The 17,690-nt window shown below is 33.4% G+C and overlaps 2 protein-coding genes across 2 annotated transcripts; both read right to left on the bottom strand.

The window, feature by feature from the left end:
* Positions 1-1,179: 1,179 nt before the first annotated feature.
* LOC111906084 (uncharacterized) lies at positions 1,180-2,362 on the bottom strand. The gene is made up of 4 exons (XM_023901827.2): positions 2,237-2,362; positions 2,010-2,147; positions 1,714-1,935; positions 1,180-1,476 (listed from the first exon to the last, which is right to left on the bottom strand). Exons 1-4 carry the CDS (start codon positions 2,297-2,299, stop codon positions 1,330-1,332), a joined length of 570 nt encoding a protein of 189 aa, XP_023757595.1. The 5' UTR covers positions 2,300-2,362; the 3' UTR covers positions 1,180-1,329.
* A 5,933-nt stretch (positions 2,363-8,295) lies between these two features.
* LOC111910868 (auxin response factor 19) lies at positions 8,296-12,478 on the bottom strand. Its single transcript, XM_052765569.1, is given in 12 exon segments — positions 8,296-8,811; positions 8,895-9,085; positions 9,151-10,039; positions 10,041-10,140; positions 10,211-10,340; positions 10,410-10,861; positions 11,046-11,130; positions 11,212-11,367; positions 11,458-11,514; positions 11,593-11,688; positions 11,804-11,916; positions 12,173-12,478. Coding segments are annotated over 12 exon segments (2,493 nt in total). The 5' UTR covers positions 12,216-12,478; the 3' UTR covers positions 8,296-8,630.
* Between the last annotated feature and the right edge of the window lie 5,212 nt (positions 12,479-17,690).

The raw sequence follows: 17,690 nt of genomic DNA, 5'->3' as shown, positions 1-17,690 counted from the left end.
GCAATCCAAATATGAGTTGAGGGTCGTTGGCATGCCAGACTTATACTGAGGGCTTAAGAGCATTCTAGATACGAACTGAGGGCTGGTAGGCATGCCAGATTCGCACTGAGGACATGTGAGCAAGCCATACATAAGCTGTGGGTCGGGAGAGGGCAAGCCAGACTGATGTTGTGGGCTCGGGAGCAAGCCATATATGAGCTATGGGCCCGAGGGCAATTCAGACTCATACTGTGGACTCATGGGTAATCCAGTCTTCTAGTTGTGGACCCAGTGCAAGTTGTGTTGTATATGTTAGTTGTTTATATGTTGGTACTTTCGGGGAACTCACTAAGCTTTGGCTTACAGTTTTCAGTTATGGTTTCAGATACTTCGAATGATCGTGGGAAGACGAATGTGTGATCGTAAACTTCCTCTGTGTTATGTCCTTTTGATCTATAGGATACTCTGATGTTTGGAAAAATATTTTGAAAACTATGATTTATAAACAATTTGTGAATTTGGATTGGTTTCAAAAGTTTAAATTTCACGTGATTCTTATGAATGTTAAATCATTTTATGCTATTAATATATGTCTTAACTATATATATATATATATATATATATATATATATATATATATATATATATATATATATATATCACTACTAGAAAAAACGAAAATACCTACAACAAGATCCGTAGGTATGCGGGTTTACCTACGGAATTGTGACGAAATGGGTGCTGTAGCATAATTGCTCGTGGGTAATTCTTAGCGACAGAATTGTGACGGATTTCCTACGGAATTCCGACGGCCATATTTCGTAGGTAAATAACCGACGGAATACCTACGGCGAGAAATTGCGATGGAATATCGACGACCGACACTTACCTACAGATTACCGACATTAATCATTTGCGACGACATTGCGATGGAATACCTACGGAAGATAGTACCGACGGAATACCTACGGAAAAAAATACCGACATAATTGTGACGGATTACCTACGGAATTCCCTTTTGACTGGTATGGACTTATTTACCGACGGGCGTGCTTACCGACGACATTTCCGTCGGTATTCCATCGGTAATAGTCATTTTATTTAATTATTAAATTTAAATATAAAATATTTCCAGTTATTTTTTTTTGTTTTTATGTTTTTTTGTCAAATATGCAAGATAAGTAAACACAAACATAATAACACTACAATTAAGGTTTCAAAATACACAAAAAGGTTTCCAAATACACCAAGTTTGCAAAATAAGTGGACACGTTCATTTGCTCCATTATCACAACATTCATACCAACTAAAAATTAACAAACATTCATTCCAAATACCAACATGCATAACTTATACACCATCCTCGGGTGGAGTATGAGGGGGATTATTGGCTTGATTTGTTGTATCGTTCATCATCCTCGCCATCCTTTCCATTTGTTGTACCATTTTTTCTTGTAATTGTCGCATGTTAGAAACTTCTTCACGTAACCTATCAACCTAAAAAATGATAATAACAATGTACTTGAATTTATTATAACAAAATAGCAATGTATTTTTATTTTTAATCAATTGTATCCATAATAACAAAATACTACTTAACTTGTAAACCATAAAAACAATGTACTTTTGTTTATTATCAATGTAATCCATAAGCACAACAAACCACCTAACTTTTAAACCATAATAACAATTTACTTTTGTTTTTAATCAATTTTATCCATAATAACAACATACCTCTTCTTGTGTGTTGTTGTTGGATTGGGTGGACTGGGTAGATTCAGAAGATGTTATCCCACAAACCACAAAATTGGCATCTGATGCTCCTATACAATATATATGACCGTTTTTTTTTCCTTCTGTTCTCCGAATTTGGCTTTCAACCCATACCTCTGCATCGTGCTTGTGGTTTGCCGGGTCTTCTACATATTTCATTACTAACCCTTCTAGATATGCATCCTACAATTTACCAAAACAACACCCTTGTCATATACAAAAAAAATTGAGACAGTTAATATAAAAAAATAATGTACTTTTGCATGTTTGGCTGTTTCAGAGCAATATTCTATATTGTCACGTTCTCCCTCGAAATATCTTATCTTCGACTCACTAGTGCCATGTGTCTTCGCGTATAGATCACAAAATTCGGGATCTTTACCCAGTTGTGATTTCTACATAAAAGACAAAGTATAATTGATGCAGTCAGTGTTAAAAAAACAAGAATAATAAATTTTACAGTTCTCGACAAATCCTACGCTACCAGCCGTATGCCTTGATGTCTTCCCATTGGAATCACGGGTGTTCCGGTTCGTCTGAGCAGCATCTGACAACTTTTGCCATTTCTCTGTGCTCCAATGCTGTTAAAAGAAATATATATATTTAATAATATAATAAGTAATAAAAATCATCAAAATAAAACAATAATATATTGTATCTCTTACATCACACAAGCGTGGCCACACAGACTCTGGTACTATATGGGGACGGTATTGATACATCTCTGGAAAGTATTTAGAAAAATCTTTTTTAAGTGGTAACCCATCACGTCGTGCCATTCTGGCAGATAACTTCCTCAAATCCCTCATCCGGTCCCTGTATCTTTCCTTGAGGACATTATTGAATGTTGTATATATCGCCTCATTCTCCGTTGTGTACCACCTATATTTTGTCTATAAAAAAAATAAAAAGTATACTTAAAAATAGAAAGTAAAAAGAAATGAGTTTAAGATACAATAATAAATATTTAATATACTACCCTAAAACGCGCAAACATCTGTTTACAAGTCTTTTCCGTGATGCTCTTATATGTAGGCCACACATCATCCATACTCTGCCAAAAGAGATCCATAACCGCGCTGTGGATAGAATGATCACCAAACCTACAAAGAAACTTATATAAGTGTAATTACAACATCAAAAATTAAATATTTAAAAGATGAAAACACTAACTTATCCCCTTCTTTGTGGATAATGGGCAATGATGAGTCATCAAAATCACCAGCATTCGATCCATAATCACCCGTAATATCTCTGGAGGCAGAGCCATGTGGTGTCAGTGTTGTGTGTGGCATGACCAGTGTATCTGGCGTCGACATCTTTATGCCCCCACCCTCAAAAAAATAATCCTGAAACCCATCACCACCATGGGTTCTCGAAACTGTAGGTGAGGTCCGACAACCCCTTTGTGGGTGGAAGGGTGGGGGCGGGGTGGGGGTGAGGGCTGGAACCCATAGCCTGTCTGTGTAAGTGGAGGTCGGGGACAATAACCTATCTGTGAGGGATGTAATCGATGGCTCATCTGTTGGGGTTGGGGTTGGGGCTGGGACACATAGCCCATCTGTTGAGCCTGGCGCATAACCCCAGCTAAGTCTGCTAGAGGATCAGCCATGTTGGATTGCAGAGCAATGACACCTTGACTATTGGAGCCTGCGACTCCAGTGATCATAGGCATGTAGATCGGTGTGAGCAACGTCATATGACATGGCTCATCAGTAGAATTAGGGGATGCCCTCCCCCTACGCCCCGTACTGCCAGGAGAAGGGTTTTTCTTCCGACCTTTATCATTCCGTCCATTACCCGACATGCTGCATTTAATAGAACAAGAATGGTCAGATATATAATATAAGATTCATAAGTCAAGACAAAACAAATGTTTAAAACAACGAGATGTCCATACCAAACTCATTAAAAAAACAATGTTTCATTATAAGGTTAAAAAAGACAATCCTCCTAACATCAACAAATACAATGCTCCTAACATAAACAAAAGATAATGCTCCTAATATTCGTCCCCATCATCTTCATCTTCAAATTCTTCTTCTGAATAAAACAAATTGTTTCCATAATCTTCGTCTTCAGAACCTTCCTCTTCTTCGTCTTCCTCCCTAGATCCCTCATTCTCGTCATCAGATATTTGCTCATATGTATTTATAGTTGAGGCTAGGCACAATCGTTCTGCACAAGTTACAGTAACAGGTGACTCAAACCGTTCTTCACCCTGAAAGATTTCTTCTGCTTCCATTTCAACTTCGGTGACTTCAAATACCCCTCTTGGTTATGTTTTGATAACCGCCCACTTATCTTTCGTCTCATTTGCCATTGAAGGGTATGGTGTATAAAACACTTATTCTGCTTGTGATGCCAAACAAAATGGGTCGTCAGTTTGAAGTCGAGAGTTGGTTTTGACATTAATCAACTTGTTTTTGTTGACTATTACACCATCTTTATTATAAAACTAAATACAATTAAACAGAACAACAGTCGAGGGCCCGCTACTATAATACTCAACCTCTAAGATCTCTTGCAATATGTCGTAGTAGTCTGACTCTTGTTCATCATTAAACGTCTCCCCTCTCACACATACTCCAAAGTCATTCGTCACACGACCCTCACCGTATTGTTGAGTGTGGAACTTATAACCATTTACAAAGTATCCATTATGAAAATGAGCATGTCTCGAAAAAATCGGAAAAAAACGCCACCGAACGGAGGGAAAAATCGGTAAAATAGGGAAGAAGGAGGAGGAGGCGTTCACTGTGTTGGAGAGGGTTCGTTCACAGATTGAATGTTTTTTTTAATTAGTGTTTTAGTCTTTGAGCAAAAAGGCGTATATCTGATTTTCATTAAAAATCTACCAATGGATCTACGACGAAATACAAAAAAATTCAAGTTTAGGGCAAGAATCGAACTAGGGTCACTCGTGGAAACAACCAACACAGATACCATACGGCCGGGCATGCCACATCCAAAAATAATCATCCACTCCTCATTTTATACATTACGACTTTGCATTATTATTATTAATATTAATATTATTATTATTATTATTATTATTATTATTATTATTATTATTATTATGAATAATAATAATTGTTTATCATTATTATTATTACTATTATGATATTTTATTATTATATATTTTTTTATATTCATATCTTATTATTATTATTTATACATACATACATACACATACACAATTACACAAACATTCACATATACCCATAGACACATACATTCATAGAGGTTGGTCAATGTGTATAACCATGTGCACCTATAGATCCGTTACTCCTTTTCACACATTTACTTCTTTCACATACAATCACACATACACACATATGTACATATGTGTACATACACATACACGATTACAAAAACATTCACATATACCCATAGACACATACATTTATAGAGGTTGATCAATGTGTTTATGTATGCATGTATGTATGTATGTATGTGTATATGAATCTATATGTGTGTGTGAATGTCTGTCTTAGAATGTATGTGTGAAACTGTGAATGTACGTTTTTATAGATATATATGAATGTATGTGTTAATGTTTACTAGTAATACATGTAAAAATTAAGTTTAATGGTATTTTTGTAAACTCATAAATAATTTTCCTTTTTCATGTAACACCGTTAATATCCACGACATTCTCCATTTTTTTGCAACATTATTAGGTGAACCTGCTACTACAATTAACAATGATATTTTTTAACAAAAATTAATGTCTACTCGTAATATCTGGAAAAAAAAAAATTAATGGTATTTTTGTACAAGAATCAAAGTTTATACCCTCCTAAGTCATTTTTTGTATTATTATTTTAGATAATGTAAAAAATATAACTAAATCGTGAATATTAGAATAAATAAATAAACAGTTATTCACAAAAAATGATCAAGTATAAACTGATTTGTAAAAATGATCACGATCTCCAAAAGTATTCATTTTAGATTAATGAATTTTGTTTCAAACGATCATTAAATAGTACACTATGTATTCACATTTTTTATTTTTTTTACATCTTGGTCAATCCTTTATTTTGGAATAATATATTGGAACTAACTCCACCCAAATTTAAGAATATACCTAATAGTCACTCCTACATCCACTCTTACCACATTATACAAATAGTATATAAACACGTTAGAACCATAACATTATTCGTAAGAACTTAACTTAATCATTTGCTTTTCCATAAAAAATTCTATGAGGCCACTCTAGCAATCCATGAAAAGAAAAGCAGTTACAACCCGTGGTAACTAGTATAGTTCAAACAAATAATGTTTTTGTTAGAAGCTTAATCCATTTCTATAATGTTTTTGTTAGAAGCTTAATCCATTTCTAGATGCCAATGTAAATCATTACGACTTTTATCATGGTGGATCATATCCACTTAAGATGCCTGGTTATATTATCGAAGTTATGAAGTGTGCTAAAGAATACCAAGATAAGGGACTGTAAAGAGTCAGAGTAGTTAATACACATGTTGAGGCTCTCCTAGTAAATGTGAAAAAAATGATGAAATGAGTTTCTAATATTAGGAAAAAAAAAGTTACAAAAACTGGAATGTCGATGAGAATAAGAAGATTAATAAACTTATAGAAGAAGGAGACAATATTGAGATGCTATTAGAATTAAACAACATTTTATTGGTCGAAAACAAAGAAAATATATCCGTTATAATTTCTAGATATGTGGCCGAAAATATAATTATTTTATTATTAGTTGTTAATCAATGTAACATCAACTAAAATATATAACCCAATTAATTTTTTACAACCCTAGTTTAAGTATCTTTTTATACTAAAAAATATATTTTAGACTGAGTTTATGTTAATCAAGAATATATTCTGGATTTTGAAATTCATCTTTCGGATTTGTTTTTTTATAAATTGCAATTCAAGACACCTAATCACCACCACTTATTCACAAAAGTGATGGATATGCACTCTCATTCAATTGGCTCTATCTCCTAAATTAATGGATAATCACCACCAATAGTCCAATATTAGAAGAGTCATATATGCCTTTATGAGGGTTGGTACGTCGAACACAATCAATTCATAAATCTACTACACAACATATTTTAATCAAGAAGTCACATTATGTTGCGATAAAACAAAGACTTTTAATTTTCTCTAGCCTCTAGACTTTTAATCTTTTCACTTTGGTTTTGATGGACATGGATTCCACTTTCTTTCCATAACCATTGTTTATCTCTATAAAGAAACATATCTAGTATATAATACTAAATGAATATTGGTACGTTGCGTTGAATAAAATTATAAAATTAAAATTTTAGCAAATATATATTGGAAATAATAGTGCTATTAACATTAACTATGAAATAATAATTTTTATCCTGAGTTGATATATAAAAACGTAATTATTTTGAATAATATTATAAGATAAATATCTATTAAAATCATATCATTCAATGAGATCTACTCAGAGTTTGCGTGTGTATAAAATGAAATTTGGTTTTAGATTTAGTGTTTCTTTTAACGTTATGTAATATGAATATATCAATTACTTATATTAATATCTTTTTATTTAATTTGATTAATTATTTAAAATATCAATCATTATTTGTAATGTAATTATATATTTATGTACTTTTAACTATTGATATTTTTGATTAATTTAAAAAACCACTTATAAAAAAATTCAATTATTCCAAAAAAAAAACGTTATTTGATATTGTTAGTCAATTTAGGTTTTACACCTTAAACATTTAAATATTTTTTACTATTTTAAAAAGTAGTCTTTGAATATTTGTTAAGTTTATTTTATATTTTAAAATACTTCAAAAAATGTATCATATTAATATTTTATAACTAATAACATATATAAATTAATAAATTGATTATATTATGCGGAAGGTTAAAGAGTGGGAGGGTTCAAATATATATGTTGTAAGAAAAAAAAATCTTTATAAAATATAATAGATAATATAAATTTTATATAAACTTTATTTGCTTACTAAATAGAACTATTGAATGCCGTAAGCATAATTAAATCTTTTTTGTTGTAAAAACCAAACTTGATGTTTCATCTCGTAAAGTTTCATATTTGGTTTATGCCAACAATTTGATACATAAATATATTATTTTAATATTTAAAATATAAATATAAATACATGTTAATCATTATCAAATAAGTAAATATCTAAATTTCACACATCCAACACCAACAAGTGAAGCCGCGAAGGATCCTTTGGCTATCAAAAGGTACATTGACTATTATAATTTGTTAATCAATATCTATCATAATTTGTGTGTCAAAATTGTATATTAAAAGGTATATTGACTATTGGTAATTTATTTTATTATATTGAAAAAAAAAAAAAACAAGTCCAAAAAGTTCACTATCCATACTTGTCGTCAATAATAATAGCAAAATAAACAACTTCGTTTTCATTTTCATAGAATTTGTGGGGTACACCCAAGAAAAAGAAATGGTTGACCCACAAAAATTGACCATGAACTTGATCCACATGTTTTAGACTTAGAATTTTAAAATAGAATAGCAAGAAAGAAGGTCAACCAATAGTTTTGTAATATATAACATCTTTCATTAAATTAAATTATATTTAAACAATCTTCAACACACTGCTACTACGCGAGTTCTACACCTCCTTTGAATACTCCTCATCCTTCTTATCTAACAACCACAATCATCTCCAATTTATACGCAAACCCACATCATATTTTCTCATATCTCCGATTATTACTACAAGATTTACAAATCCAAAATCATCTCTACCTTCATCTTTTTTGTCGACTTCATATTACACGATTACACTTTTCCTGTTCTTTCTCACATGTTCACCTATTACAAGATTACACTTTTCCTGTTCTTTCTCACATGTTCACCTGTTAAAAGATGCAGCAGAATTGTCGTCAAATTGTCCCCTCCATGGATTCCCACTATCGGTCCCACTGGAAGCTTGATTGAGCATCCGTATGTTTCCCAAATCACCATCTAAACTCATCTGCTGTACTTCAGAATACGACAGTATCTTTATACTTTGCACACAGCTCACAAATTCCCTTTTGTCATTTACAAAAACCGATCTCAGAAAAATGAATTTTAAACAAAAAAAAAGCTTGAATCTTTTCGTTTAAACACTTACTCCCATGGGTCATCACCAACAAGCAATATGTCATTCTCATGATCAACATAAACAAGCTTCCAGTCAACCCTTTGAGAATTTTCTAGTTGACCTTGTATCCCAAACATACAAGCAAGATCATGTCTCAGCTCTTCATACCCCTTGTAACGTGTCACATCGATTGTTCTTCCTACAGACCCTCGTTTTTGGACCTAATTAAAAACAATAAAAACTAATCAACTTAACAATCGATATGTTAATATGTTTATGTTATTACCTTTGTGTATGTTCTCATGCGTTGTTGACTCTGATTATTATTACCCCACACCCCATTCCCTAAAACACCGGAATCCTTAATTTCATTTGAACAATCTTGTTTGAAGGATATATCAGGCATCCCAAATGACTCTGGACTTATCATCAAGTTTTGAGAATGATCAAAACCTCTTGATAACAGAGCATCAGGTGGCAAGATATCGATATTAGCCCCAAAAGAAAGATCACTTTCACTTCTATCCTGTGAGTGAATAACATCACCTTCAAGACACAAGTTTGGGATTGAGAAATTTTGAGGAAGATCACCAGCATCCAAACAGTATGATGTTATAGATGTTGTAGGTTCTTGTGTTTCAGTAGCAATTGATTTGTATTTAGGTTGTGGCAATTCTTGTTTGATTCTTGCATTGGATTTAGTTAGGTCATGAATCATGGAATCAGATTGTCCTTGGTGGTTCTTGATTTGATAGTTTGGTGGAGTTGCTTGACAGGTATTTGTTGAAGGTGATGTTGAACACGAGGGAGGATTGGAATCAGTGATTCCGGGATTCACCCTTATTGGAATCGGTGGTTTGTATAGACTTTGTAAGCAGTTACTATTAAGTTGTTGTTGCAGTATTTGATGTTGAAACTGAGACTCATGTGACATGGATGATGATGAAGGTTGAAATGAAGTTTTATTGGCTTGATGTGGTTGTGTGTTTCCTGAAATTTGTTGTTGTTGTAAGTGATTGTATATAGAATTCTGTTGTTGTTGATGTTGTTGAGGCCATGTGGATGATAATTGTTGGTTTGTTTTAGGGGATTGAAAGCTTAATAACTTGGAATTATCTTCAAAGCTTAGAGAATTTTGAGAAACATTAGAAGGGAATCCATGATTCTGCTGCATGTATCCACTGAACCAAACTCAACTTCATGTTCATACCAACATCTTCAATCCATGGCATTGGCATCCCTCTTTTATAACCATTCTCTAACTCCATATCACCATCTGCAACAACACTGTTACATTTTAGAGAGAGAGAATAGCATCTTCTACAATACAAAGGAAGACAACTCACCTTGTTGTTGAGAAAACTTCTGTCTGAAAAATGGAGGTGGACACATGTAAAAGGGAGTCACAACAGGTTCAATCTCCCATACAGAAACCCTACTTGGACGCTCACCAGCTGCTGACTCATCCCATCCCACCTGTCATTATTATTATTATATAATCATATCATTATAAAGATGAATATCATATTTATATAAAATCTATACCTGAATACTACGCCATTGTGAAGTCTTCCACCTAACAGAATCCATATCACTAACACCAGTTATTGTTCCCATGTATCTTCTCACTCCAGACTCTTCAGTCTCAAACATCATTCTGAATCTCATTCCCAATGAAACTTGAGTATACATTGCTTTATTGTACTTTGCTAATGGAATCACAAATTCAGCAGGACTTGCCCTAGGATTGTAGTAGATAGTGAAAGGGCTGTTATTAGCAGCAGCATGAGCAGCAGCAGCAAGGATTCCAATGTGCATACTGTCACTTGATATAACTGATGAGGATAAAGCAGGTTGTTGTCTGTTAGCGCGTCTTATTCCTAACAGAAGCTGTGATTTCTCATCTCTTATGAAGAGGACAGCATCACCAGCTAAGAGTCTTTTAGAGCTTACAAATGTGCTCCACCCTGTTGTTAGTAGATGCCTCTTTGGTTGACCTGAGATTCAAGATGATTATATATATATATATATATATATATATATATATATATATATATATATATATATATATATATATATATATATATATATATATATATATATATATATATATATATATATATATTATAAAGTGTTTAAGAAGAAAAATATATGAGTAGATAGTTAATAATTAGTAATTACCTCGATAAATATGTCTGAATGTCCAAGATTGATCATGTAGATCTCTAGCTACCAACTCCTGAGCTGGAGGTTGCATTGAGAAATCCTATGATTTTTATGCAATGTTTTTTATGGTGAACTATGGAAGATTCTAGAACATAGTGATTGAATCATATGTATGACATACCAAAGGTGGGAAAATCTTTTCAGCAGCTCTACGAGGTACAGAGAATCCACCATGGGTGCTTGTGTCACTAGGTGTAAGAGTTTTGCAGAAGAACTCAGTAGGCTGTTTGTTTTGCTTCAGACCCATATCAGAAATAAGTAAAGCTTCCTGATCATACTGTGAATATCATGTTTAATAAGCTTTAATTAACATGATGAAAAAAAAGAAAAATATTTAATCGAAATTCACTACCAGTTCATGACCTACTTTATTCACAGGTTGAAGTGTCATCTGCGCATATACTTCATCAGTTTCTGCATCAGCCTAATCCAAAAATAATCAAATTTTGTTGAAAGATTTGTCTATGTGATTGTAAGTTTTATGTGTTGTTGAATTACATACATGTAATGTGACATTATGAAGCATGCAGATGAGCTTAGAAGGAAGATTTGGATAGTTTGGTATGTTTTCTGTATCTTTCTGCATAGATGCTGCAACCTGAGAGTAGATTACTAATACATGACTTTCATCGATGAATAAATAAAACTTGAGGCATCTTCTTGAATCTTGATGTAGAATTGTAGATAGCATCGAGAAAGAGAAAGAAGATTACTTGTTCGCTGTGACCTTGTGGGAAGTACACCACTAGACTTCCGACAGGTGGCAATGAGACCATTGGCCCAGCACAAGCGTGCCATAACTCCGAATTCATTACTTTTCTTGCGCCTGAAAATGATCAAAACACCTTTTGATTTAATTAACTTTCAAACTCTCAACTTGAACAAAAAATTCATCATCTTTTTTGTCACCCACGTTCTCTTTCAGTTCAATTTCGATCAATAATACGTCAAAACAACAAAATGAAGGTTCAAATTCCGAAAATTTCAAGATAAAATCGACTACAGTTTCACCGGTGGACCAAACTGGAGTAAATCTTTTTGCAGGAACAAATTAAAAGGAACATACTGTTAAAATTCCTAACCTTCTCCTGAATTTGGTTGATAAGTGTTTGGAGGACCTTTCATTTTCGAAAATAGCGATGAAGCATATAGACAAGCACAAGAATACGAAAAAGCTCAGCAATTTTGTCACAACCAAGCTGACATTGATGGTTGAAAAAGGTCAAGAAGCAGAGTTTGAGAGCAAAATCTCAGGGCTCGTTTTGGAATTTCTTGGAAAAGGGAAAAAGACTCCGCCGGAATACAGAAGAAAAGACAAGGGAGTACGGAGGAAGCGGAGGGATGACGGTGGAGACTGGAGAGGAAATTCTCAATATTAGCAAACCGATCTTTGCTTTATAGCTTTCATTATCAATTATTTATTCTAATTTCTAAATCATTAGGAGCATTCATTATTATTTATTACCAATTTTTTTATTCCTTAAACAAAAATATAATAATTTATATTTCCTAGAAATTCGTTTAATGAGATTAACTACAAATAGTAATATAAAAAGAAACATAGTGCTAGTCTAGTAAAAATTATTTCAGATATTTAGTTACAAACAAAATATTTTTTATGAAGGTGAAGTATTGAAGTTTGAGAAAAGAGTTAATTCCGATTTTGAACAAGTAGGCCTCACAATTAATGAATTACGAAGAATATGAATATGAATACATGAATAAATAAAGAATTATGAGGAGTAAAGTAACAACATTAGGAATAATAAGTTTTAATGAAGTTGATATTAAAAAGGAAAAAGGAATATTGATAGATGATAGAAGGATGGAGAGTGTTGGTAGCTTGAGAAGGTAACATCGGGCATGCAAATGCAATCTAAGCGTAAAGTAAGAATCCGTGTTTTGCTCCAACATGACACTTTGCCTTCTTCATGTTACCAGTTGTCGATGGAGAATATTTATAATATATATTATATATATTATATATTAAATTGCATGTTTAATAACAAGATAAATTTGTTTTCCATATGCTACCAAATTCGAATCGTCATTGTATGCAAAGGATGAAAATGGTAAAACAGACTGCTATATTTGGATACGTGGAATATGTTTCAAATATATACTTAGATGGATATGTGTATGTTGGGTATGGATCAAATTATAGAGAAAAATAACGATGTATAATTTTGAAAATAGTTGACGGCATTAATTAAATAATTGGTTGAAAATTATTTTTGTATTTTTCACTAGATCTATACATATATAATTTAATAGACTCGTTGGTATATTCTTCATATACGAAACAGATGGCATCAAGATAATCTAGCCCTTAATTCACCATGTCTTAACTCTAGATTATATTCGTTTTCTTAAAAAAATCTAAGTAGCTCTAATTAAAAGAATAAGTAGATTTCAACAATCTAAATGGGACCATCAGTATTAATATCTAAATCCATTAAGGTGGAGGAGTTTGCCATCACTATCGCCATTAATATGTCACTATTATCTATCACATTATCCTTTTTTTTTTTTTTTTTTTTGAAACGGTGAATAATATTAATAAAAACGAACCACTACTAGCAAATAACTAGCAGGGGAACGGAAGTACAAGGTAGAAGCAGAAACATACATGAAATGATATACATTATTATGAACTTAAAGTGTAAATGGAGACGCGGTCCAATTATCTCAATCACCTATTCCTTCATTGCCCCTATACTTTGTCCAGAAGTACACCATCGACTTAATTGCCCCTGCACCATAAATGGGAGAATGAAATACTCCATTGAACACCCGCTCATTCCTAAGTTTCCACAGGTTCCAGATTAGGCCATGACATATGTTGAGGAATCTTATCGCCTTCCTTGGGCTGCTTCCCCAATTTTCTGCAAAAATGATTAATTCTCCAACTGATGAGAACTCAACCTGTTGTAAACCACACCAATTGAAAATAATCTTCCTGACTTCACATGCGAATGGACATTGTACCAGGATATGATCAGAGCATTCCAATCTGTTAACACAAGCGCCACAGTTATCATTTTCTATATCAACCCCTTTGCATTTCAATGCCATTGCGGATGGAGTCTTCCTTTGCATTGCTCTCCATATAAAACAGTTGACTTTGATCGGAGTTACCTTACTCCATTTAAAAGTTGGTAAAACACGATTAGGGTATTGTAAATGTTCCAATTTTTTTCCTTAGCAAGCTAACAGTGAATTGGCTACCATTATCTAGTGCACAAGCCCATTGATCTTCTCCTGGTTCCAAATGTACCCTTGATAAGTCGTTTTTGAGATTATTGATGCACCTAATTTCGGTGTTATCAATCACGTTGGATTTCCAATGAGCTTTAAATTGATTGTCTATAAATCTGTCAGACACCAAACATTTCTTCCTAGATTCCAACTCAAACAGAGATTGATATTTTTCTTCAAGTGTAACCGGGCCTAACCATTTGTCATACCAAAAAAGTGAATTATCACCGGATTTGATGTTTAATTGAAAAACATCCATAGTGTCCAACCCAACTTTTTTGAGATCATTCTTGCATGCTGCAATGTTGTTCCATACGCCACTTATTATCGGATTTGAAAGATAATCACGAGGTTTGTTGTGAAGATTATGAATACCTTTTACAACTTTAACCCAAAGAGAGTTTTTCTCAGTTTTAAATCGCCACCACCATTTTACTAGCAAGCTAGTATTCAAGGTACGAATAGTTCCCACTCCTAGTCCGCCTTCAGATTTGGGAGCAACAACTTTTTCCCAAGACACCCAATGTATTTTCCTTTTGCTGTCATCTCCACCCCATAAGAATCTCCGTCTAATTTGATCAAGTTTATCCGTGACAGCCTTCGGTTCTTTGAACATAGAGAAGAAGTAAGTGGGAAGATTCCCCAGGACCGAGGTGATTAGTGTCAATCTACCCCCGAATAAGAGTGTCTTTGATTTCCATGTAGATAGCTTGGCTTGGAGTTTATCGATGATAGGTTTCCAGTTTTTGCACAAATTCATATTTGCTCCAATCGGAATTCCGAGATAGTTAAAGGGGAATGAACCCGCTTCACACCCAAGAATGCTAGCCCAGTTCTCAGTTTCTCTAATTGAGGTTCCAATTCCAAAAACCTTTGATTTATGGAAATTGACTTTGAGGCCCGAGGATGCGTTAAAACATTTTAGAATGCTGGCTAAGTTTTTTAGGTTGGATCTGGACCACTCACCCACGAATATCCTTTTACTTACCGTATACTAGTTTCTCAAAATTAATCACTTTAGCATTTAACTCTCTAACAAAAAAGTTGTTTGTTTAGTTGTACAACATGGAATGATGATGAAAATAAGATTGAGTTTATAAACGGGGTTGTCATGGAACTTCGAATTGAATTTTGGGACCCCAGATACCTTGGACAATGCAATAAAAAAGGCAAGAAAATTTGAGAACACACTTGGAAAAAGGGACAATGAAAGAGTAAGCAATCAAAGTAACAAGAGGAAGAATGAAGACTTCCAAAATAGAAGGAGTGTGTCACATACTAACAAAATGAGATTTAAAATAGGAGTGTGTCAAATACCAACAAAATGAGATTTAAGGGAGAAATCGAGGCACCTACTCTTAAGGCAGCAACTTGGAAAGTGTGGAGTGTCATAGGTGTAGGAAGAAGGGACATTTTTCTAGCAGATGTCATGCAACAAAGTGTTACGATTGTTAAGAAATGTGACACACGACTTCTAATTGTCCAAAAAGGAAGAACAAGAAAGCCGAAGGAAGTGGAAAAAAGGATGGACCTAGAGCTTTAAGCATTAAGGTAGTATCCTCTATTGTAGAGATTTTGAAAGAATCTCAATTGCATGCAGTTAAGAGTGAGAACAAAAAAGAGGAAAAGTTAAGAAAGTCTATTACATTTGAAAAGAATGAAGAAGGTTTATCTACTTTACCAAGGGTGTATATAGGTACCAAAGTTTGGGAATGCAAGAATGATGTTACTTGAGGAAGTACATAAGTCCAAGTATTCGATACACCCGGGAATCACCAAAATGTACCTAGATATGAAGAGAATGTATTGGTGATCTACCATGAAAGTGGACATTGCAAAATACATCAGTAAATGGTTAACCTGATCCCTTGTAAAGAGTGAGCATTATAGACCATACGGAGATTGGAGCCTTTAGATGTACCAGAATACAAGCAGGAGAAAATGTTTGTAGAACCGAGCCTAATTCACAAAATGTCGGAAAAGGTTGAAATAATTAGTGAAAAGAGGTTGGTAGCTCAAAACCGGAAAAAAGTTACGTGAACCTAAAGAACAGGCTAATGGTTTTTGAAGTGGGTGATCAGGTCTTGCTTAAAGTATCGCCTTCAAGAGGTATGATTCATTTTGGAAAGAGATGAAAATTGAACCCACAATACATTGGACCATTGGATGTGTTAGAACATGACAGGAAACAAGCTTACCGGCTTGAATTACCAACAAAATTGGAAAGGATGCATAATGTTTTCCATGTATGCTATTTAAGGAAATGGTTCGATGTTAAGGTGAAATTACTTCCCGTTAAAGAAATTTGGATCGATGAAAATAAGCGATCGATTGAAGAACTGGAATCTATCATGAATAAGAAAAACAAGAAATTAAGAAGAAATGTTGACATGGTGCTCGTTAAATGGAAGCACCGAGAAGAATCAAACCTTACATGAGAGAAGGGAACATAGATTAAAAAAAGATACCCACACTTGTTTCAGAAGTTGTAATTTCGAGGATGAAATTTTCCTAAAGGGGTGGTAATTGTAATCTCCCAAATTTAGGGCTAGAATTTTTCATTTAATTAATTAAGAAAATAAACGAATAAAAATAATTTAATAAATTAAGTAACAAAATTTAAACATATTAAATCAATACAAGAAGAATTTGAAGAATAAAATGTTGAGATTGCAACATTTAGAAGTTAATGACTAATTATTTAAAGTTATCAAATGCATAGTTGACCAACGCATTGACTTACTTGAATAACCTAGGACCATTGAAATCCTAAATGGGATGGCAAGGGACTAAAAGAGCTAACTTCTAAAGTTAATTAAGTCCTAGTAGTTGGATTTTAGTATCATTAATGTAAAAAATAGGAGAAATGGAGGGTGAAAATTGAAAGATTATCATATAAGTTGCACCTCTCATCCCCATTTTCAGCTAAACAAGATTAAGAACTCAAGGGAGGGGGAGAAATGGCGATTCCATGGTGCAAAGTCTACGAGAAGCGATCTCAACCTAATCTAGATTAATTTTGTACAAGGAGTGGTCGAATATAGGGTTTTAAGGTATGAAATATCTTCAACATACATCACATTTAAAATCTAGCTTTGATATGGTTGCAAATGTTGATATCATGATGAATTGAGAGTTATGGGTTTCTTTTCTAACATTTATATGATTGTTGATGTGGTTTTAAACTCAAATTTAATACTCATTTGTTAGATTTGGTGTTTAAGTGTTAATCTCACCACAAACCCTACATCCCAATGATAATCATATAGTTGTCAAGTTGTTCCCTAAATGATACATTGATCATTAAAGTAGTCTTCATGCAAAAACCTCCAAGGAATGTAC

This window comes from Lactuca sativa, chromosome 7, assembly GCF_002870075.4.
Source record: "Lactuca sativa cultivar Salinas chromosome 7, Lsat_Salinas_v11, whole genome shotgun sequence".
NCBI classification, from domain to species: domain Eukaryota; kingdom Viridiplantae; phylum Streptophyta; class Magnoliopsida; order Asterales; family Asteraceae; genus Lactuca; species Lactuca sativa.
The sequence above is the reverse complement of the archived record's forward strand: the minus strand, read 5'-3'. Positions and strand labels throughout refer to the sequence as shown.